At 36.4% G+C, this 7,735-nt stretch overlaps 1 protein-coding gene across 1 annotated transcript; it reads right to left on the bottom strand.

Annotated features, from left to right (window-relative positions):
- Nucleotides 1–3,623: 3,623 nt before the first annotated feature.
- LOC108973166 (division abnormally delayed protein-like) lies at nt 3,624–6,758 on the bottom strand (the record flags this gene model as incomplete). The annotated part of the gene is made up of 2 exons (XM_018940230.1): nt 6,477–6,758; nt 3,624–4,308 (listed from the first exon to the last, which is right to left on the bottom strand). A coding segment is annotated over exon 2 (355 nt), but the record flags the coding sequence as incomplete, so codon positions are not given.
- Nucleotides 6,759–7,735: the final 977 nt, after the last annotated feature.

Here is a 7,735-nt window from a genome sequence, read left to right as displayed (position 1 = left end):
GCCTTTCGCACACATTTTCCTCCAGCATGCGGGGCTATCGTCACGGTATCATTAGCGATGGCGTCAATTGACGCTTTTTCGAGACATGAAATGCCACCTGGTTTGTGAATTATTCAATAGTTCATGGAAAATTAGTTTTAAATAGCATTTTGCTGGTGAAACACCCGCTCGTCAATGGGATTTTATTAACAACTTTGCGGTTTGATTTTAGTTGCAATATATTAAATTAGTTTGAAGAAGGTGGGTGTGACTTTGAACACTGTTCGAATAATGATTTTTTAGATTTAATTAACTACTATTGAAAAGTTAATACTTCAGTTTTCTACCGCAAAAGATACTCTCCTACAGAGTAATCGTATGGAGAAAAGTATTCTCTATAGCGTTGTTTCTAGAAATTTCATATTAATTCTCCTTCCTCAAAAAATCAATATCACATAAAAAGATAAATGAAGTACATAACCGAGAGGATTATGTAATTACTTATACAATAGATGACTCTACTACTCAACAGCTAACCCACAATCTAGCTGAATTGGAAGACTATATTAATTTTATTATATCCAGTGGCGATTCTCATGAGGTTAGGCTTGAGCRCGGAACCCTAAGCTAAAATTTTCGAACATGCTAAGGGCAATATTTTATTAAACCTGAATTATTTTAAGTTAAAAATTGAAAAAGCCACCATACAATGAAGAACTGGTCAATATGAAGTGTTAATATTCATAGAAAAATGCATACATGCAATAAATTAAATTAGAATAACTTGTAGAAAGATTAGTAGATAAATGATGGTATTATCGCGAAAGCAATTTGATAATAGTAAGTTGATTCTACATACAAGTAACGGACTCAGAACTTATAATGCCACACATTAAGCCTTAAAAGTAGAGAAAATTGGACTCTTAATATAATTTGCATATAAAAATAAATGTCTTCAGTGCCTCACTATTGACTCTCCGTAAATAATTATTAAATCTTTGTGTTTATCAATTAGTTTTTCTCTTGCAATAATGTAGTATATACGTAAATATAGATTTTACTACACTACGACACGTATTGACCACAATTCCGCCGCTATTTAAGCCTTAAATGCAACTCATTTAGTATGTCTACAGCTCGCAAATGCCTGTTAATTTTTCACATTTTACAAACGCAAACTTTATCCAAGTTAAATAAAAAATGCAATAAAATAAAATCACTTSACGCATGCAGAACTTTATGAAGTCACTCTATTCAACAGCCGCCAGGCATTTGGTCTGCCTTTTACGCTTCCACTGAGCTTTCGTCTAGCAAGGCACAACTTTTCAAGCCCATTTCACTACTTTACTCCCCTCACCGAGCTGCGTGTATGAAACATTCATTACCGAGTTCAAGGAAGTTTTTATTTCACATTGTTGCTGTTGTTTTCGAGTTTTTGCTAGTAATTTACGCATCTACGATTGACTTGACCTGACCTTCGCAATGAAAGTGTCGTTTGTTTCTCAATGTGTGTGTTGGTGTTTGTATAGCAATATTGAATGATGCAACAACAACTATAAAGCAAACACTAACAATTGACTTCAATAGCAAATTTTATCACAGTTTAACAACTTTCACTCATTGTTACGAATTATCGAATCTTTAGATTATTCCTCTCTCTATTCTCTAGTCGTTCTTATACACTTATAATTTGTCTCCACCCATTCCCTTGAGGTATGCTGAAACGCACGTTGGCATTTCGCAACTGGTTCGTTGGAGAGCTTTAAGTACGTAGAGTGGGATGCTAGGCACATGAATTTGTGTATGTATGTAGTAGTGGATACTCCTATTTCGACAGTGTATTTCATTCAAAAATGAAGAACCCTTGTAGTTAAGAAGTCTAAGCAAGTGATTGCTTAAGTGACAACAAGCCCCTGTGTAACACAGGCTGAAGTTCATTTTCAAGGGATAAGCGAAGTATCAGCGCGAAGGTCGTGCAAAAAGCAATATAGCGAAATGTTTGGAGCTTTAATGCATTATGTAACGCGGCAAATAAGATATAAGCTTATATAAAGCTTTTGAACATTTCTGAACTTATTCACTTATTGAGCTTTCAGCACAAAATTGGTCACAAAATATTGCTTAAAAAGCTGTCATCACTTTTACTGCTTTCAGAGCTTTCAATGGCTGTACATGTCATTACATTAGTCAATAATAAGTATTATCGCAATGAATAAAATAATTTTTCGGGTTTTAAGCTTTCGATTGTTTTCTAATGAAAGCAGAATAAAGCTTTTGATAATTTCGGAATGAATATATAAGCATTGACATACAAAGCTTTTGATAATTCCAGAATTATTATATAAGCACTTGCGTATAATGCTTTCGGAAAACGATTTGCCTCTAAATATTGTCCTTAGAGCTTTCGAAATATTTGAATTTCTGATCTTTTCAAACATTGGAACGAATACACATATAAGCACTGGCATATAAAGCTTTTGATAGTTTTGGAATGACTAGCGTATAAAGCTTTCGAAAACGATTTATCTTAGAGCTTTCGAAACATTTTTAGTTTTCTGAACATTTCAAACCCCTATGAGTTTTCAATTGCATTAGAATATTTAAAGCAACCTTGAATTTCAGAAATCAAAAAACCAGAAACTTCGTCTTACTTGCCATATTACCGCTTTTCAGTTTTCTGACAACCCATATGGAGTATAATTCTATTTGAAAAGCTGGTTCAAAAGCTCTCTTAAACATTTACTCCTGAATTTTGAGTCTGAACAATGATTTACTCTCATGTAAATGTTGAAAATAGAAATTCTATGCACCCGAAAAATTCTTATTCCCTTCATTGCCTCACTCTGTATATTTGTCGTTACTCAAAGGTAAAGCTCTCAAATCGTCTAAAAGCAACTCAAAGCAAGCGAAGTTTTTTATTTGCTTTGTTTTGTTGTTGCTTTATCTACTTCCCACTAGCTGTCGGCAGCGCGGTACACCAAAGGTGGGTCACCAACACACAAACATTATTGCCCGCGCACTTACTTTGTTACGTGAAATTTGTTAAACACACAAAGCTGTGAATTTGCTTTGCTTTCGCAGCAAGTTTTGAAGTGCATGCGGCGAAGCGCAACCAGTTTTTTGCTTCTTATTGCCGGCAACTTGCTTCCTTTGTATGTTGCATTGTTAATTGTATGCAAGGCTTTGAAATTAATTTAAGGATTTTTATTCAATGATTTTTACTTGCATTACTTTGCTTGACATTTTTTATGTTTTATGTGAGTTACATTGTATAATTAATTATTTCAGGAAACTCGCTCGCCCTTGTGGTTACTGTGGCTAAGTTCGAGTTGCATACCACATTTGCTTTCTTATCACTTAATCGCCACAAACCAGAAATCAACTTAACTTTCAAAGTGAAAACTTGCAATTGACATTTCATGAAATATGCTTTAACGGTACACCCACATCAATTTCGCACGCACAAACTACAGTGGACACACTTGCCGCATCTTATTTCAAGTCATTGGCAAAAGTTTTTAGATACGGCGGTAATAAGCGCTACTTGCCACATTCACTAGCTGTCCGTCTGACTTACTTAGTGAATTGGGAACTTAACTTAACTTACAAAAACAACAAAACAGTTTTTTTCTTTTCTCACTCACCTTTTTCCTCAAAGTTGCCAATCAGCTTAACGTCGATCGTCTCGAAGTAATCCCGCACGCTGTTGCACTGTCCGCGTGTGTTTAAAATTTTACTGGTCGAATCGCGCTGCAAGCGGCGCCTGTGATGTGCATGCTGTTGTTGTTGTTGCTCATGATGAGCATGAAAATGATGACCATCGAGATGTTTCGCGTCGGCCGCCGATGGCAATGCCAAACAACTGCTGGCCACTAAAACGGCAATGCAAACTTGCAACAGCAGAAATAGTCGACGTAGTTGTTGTTTTTTATGCGCTGCTGCTGYTGTTATTGGCTTTGTGGCATTSCGTTTGCCGGCAACTTCGACGGCGTGAGCCATACTAGCRCGTGTGCGTGTGTAGGTGCGTAGTAGTAACAACAAATTTGGTGCGCACACTTTTTGCTTGCTTGTTGCTGTTGTTGTATGGCTTTAGAGCGCTTAATATGACTTTATGCGTGTTATAAACGCCCAACAGGCGATATTTAACTACTTTTAATGTGCTTTAATTATTCTGACTGTTGTTGTAGTTTAATTTAATTCTGATTGTTATTATTAATTTTGTTGTTATAATGTCGTCGGCAACTTCCCTTTGATGTAAGAGTATGCAAATAATTAACACAAGACGTCGCCTTTATGTTGGACCGCCAATCGAAAACACATAACACAAAACTGTAAAAAACAAAAACAATATGAAAAAGGAAATAACCGGTTTTAGAAAAATCGAATTTTAGAAAATCTCGGCCAATTAATAGATTTAATTAGAATTTAATTTCACAATGAAACACTTTGATTTTGCACGAACGCCCATGAAATGGCTATATATCTACTAAATATATAAAACAAAAAAATATTTTCACAACAAAAATTATAGTGACAACAATAAGTATCACTTTTTGATCAATAACAATGCGTGTATTCTTTTTTTCACAACTTGCCACCTGCCGTTGCACGTCTCACAAATGTGTTAAATGTTCAATGTTGTTCACATGTGTTACTGTCAGCACTTTTTATACGTATAAGACGCCGCAACTCGCCGCTAATTGTGGCATAAATCAGCGCCAAGTGTTTTTCTTCCACTTTGCGTCACTTTCTTCCGATTGTCTATTGTGCTTTAGGAATGCTGCACTCGCGTTTATTTTTAGCCGCCGCACACTTTCTTGCTTCCCTCTTTATCTAAGTATGTGTATGTGTGTCTTAACCCGAACAGCTGACTGTCTCTTATTGCAAGCGCTCGGCCAACAATGAAAGTCGCGCTGCTGACAGGTTGTCGCGTTGTATGATACAATCGAAACGCTTCCGCACACACTTGTCAATAGTGAAGTTAAATTTAGCTGAAACGACCACAGTGCGGCACTGCGCTGAGTGTACATGTGAGAGTCAAAGCGCTTATATAATTTCTGCTCGGGAAAAATCACAATTTTCACCGCCTTGAAAAGTTAAGATTTATTTATTCACATAGGAAATCGTATTCGAAGCTGTCGCATTTAATTTGACTACTCTTATATTCGCTGTCTCCGTTTAACCACGCTACCAAGCATTTCACACAACTGCGCGTAAATCGTGCACGGTCAATTGACCAAGCGCTCAAGCTTTTAGGAACGCGTCTGCTGCGCTGCGCGTCTAACACTCTATGTCTTCCCACCGCGCGCCCAAACGCGTTTATTTACTTACGTGCGCGTCTAATTCAATTTGAGCAACGCGTTCGACGACCGCCAGCAATACCCGACAGTTAAACGGCAATATCTCAATGTGAGCGATAAACCGGCAGAAGATGCAAAAGCGAAGAACGCGCGTTAAGAAGAAGGTGAATAAATCGTCCATATGTTTATTTTCTTGCTTGATTGTTAGCAGGCGGCACAGGTATAGGCTGCGGCGTAACGCGTTGCGGCGCATCTGCAGACGACGTTAGCAGCGCTCAAGCATAAGAACGGCAAACAAACAGCGCGCTCACCTTTCTTTCTACTTATTTGCACTTAGCGCTGTTGACTGATTGTTTTTTCACGAGCGTTTTGCTATTATTTTAGAAGTTTGTTTGGCACATTTCTTTGGCTATAACCGCGCGTCGGTTTAATGTGCGAAATGACACATTAAGCGAAACGCTTATAAAATATTAATAGAATGCTTAATTTTGTATGCCTTTTTGGCCAACGCTATAATAACTCGTGCTGATATACCTGAAGTTTTTATTGCTCAGCAGCTGATTTATGTCGGGATTCACTTGTTCCCACTTCGCGCACAGACATTCAATCACTTTTACAAAATCACAAAATTTACACAACTACTTGCAGCTTATAAACGATTGTAGCAACAACGCTTGTGTGTTTTTATTGATTTTGTTTTTGTTTTTGCTTTTCTTACAACGCGCAATCATTAATCGCTTGTTCTATTTTCAGTATTTTATTTGTATTTGCTTGTCTGCTTTGATTATTATTAGGCGCTCGCTCGCAAGAACACTGCTTAAGAAAAAAGTGACATAATCGCCCACTAAAACACGCTGACAAAAACATAGAAGGTTTAAGGCCAATAAAGCTGGTCAAGACACGGCCAACACTGAGAATACTCACAGACTTTGCAAAAATTTGAACTACCACAACCAAAAATGCAACAAAACACCGTGTTGCGACATGAAATTAATAATTTATACAAAATTTCGTTTGCGCTGAACTCTGCACTGTTAATAGCATACACACTTCCAATCAATGGATATTACACACATATGTAAATATTTTTTTTCTCAATTTCTTCTGAACTTTTATTTTTTGCTCGCCTTCAAACACAAAACACAATCTTCACTAGCAAACGCACGTCGCTGCGCTTCTTTGATTTTATTTACTCACTTCGTGTTTATTCGCTTATATTTCATGCATTGATTCTGTTATTGCTTATTTCATTTACTTTTCTTTTCTTAACACTAATATTTTCCTCKGCTTCTCCACTTGCGTTTAATTATAAACTTCGCGCGTCTCACAGCGCTTTTGACTCTTCATTTGCTGGCTATGACTATTGCACGGTATTTCTTTTTTTATTTTATTAGCTCTATTTCTTTTTTCTCCACTGTACTCATTTGGTTAACTCGCGTTAAATAACCGCTTCTCCACTATGCACGTCCGAACAGTCCAACAACCCGGGTACGTATAGCGTTTGAATAGCGAGAATTTTGAGAAATGTTCGCTACGGATTGGATCGAACATTGATTTCAATGTTCGCTTCGCGCAAGTTCGTTGTTCGATGTTCGGTTGCACGGTTGCAATGTTCGCTCGAAATGTTCGTGTCCGGTGTTTGAGTTGGAACAAAATGCCGGTAGAACAGATTTCTGCTGGCTAATACAGTGGTGGCGACGAGAGAATAGCGAAACGTAAGTTTTTGTATAGAAGAAGTTCAACAAAAATGTTAAGAAATTAAATATTTCAATTAAAAATTAAAGTTAAGTTCAACCAAAATAATAAAATTTAAAAATTTTCTAATCATGAAGTACACTGCACATAACTTGTATAATTGGTTATAAACAGATATCGGATAATCAATGTTAAAATTATTACACTGAATTAAAAAAAAAATAAAAAATTACAAAAAAATGAAAATGCGTTTTCCTTGAGTTGCCAATAAAATTAAGTTGTTGTCTTTTAATTAATGAAACACCTCAAATATTCCAAACATATAGCAAAATTATTCCTGAAGAAGGTACATATATCTGTATACATATATGTATATTAAATTTGCCAGGAAGTTGTATGTATATACATACATATGTCAATAATCAGCATGATGAGGTGAACCGATTTAACCGCGTCGCCCTGTCTAATCTCTCAATTTTTGAGATATCGATCTAAAACTTTGCACATGTCCTTCTCTACGCAAGAAGCTGCTCATTTGTTGGAACGGCCGATATTGGGCCAATATTATAAATAGCTCTCATTCAAACTTAAACATCGAAATGCTTGCGTGGCAATATTTTTCATTTGACGAGATCTTTACCAAATTTAGCATGGGCTATTGTCATTAATGCAATATCAAAAGAAATCGTTCAGATAGGATCACTGAAGTAGATATGTTAGTTGCTATACAAACTGAACCATCGGAGTTAAGTTCATTTAAG

This window comes from Bactrocera latifrons, unplaced genomic scaffold (assembly GCF_001853355.1).
Source record: "Bactrocera latifrons isolate USDA-ARS-PBARC rearing strain unplaced genomic scaffold, ASM185335v1 scaffold_460, whole genome shotgun sequence".
In the NCBI taxonomy this organism is placed as follows: domain Eukaryota; kingdom Metazoa; phylum Arthropoda; class Insecta; order Diptera; family Tephritidae; genus Bactrocera; species Bactrocera latifrons.
Note: the sequence above shows the minus strand (reverse complement) of the source record. Positions and strands in the feature narration are given on the sequence as shown.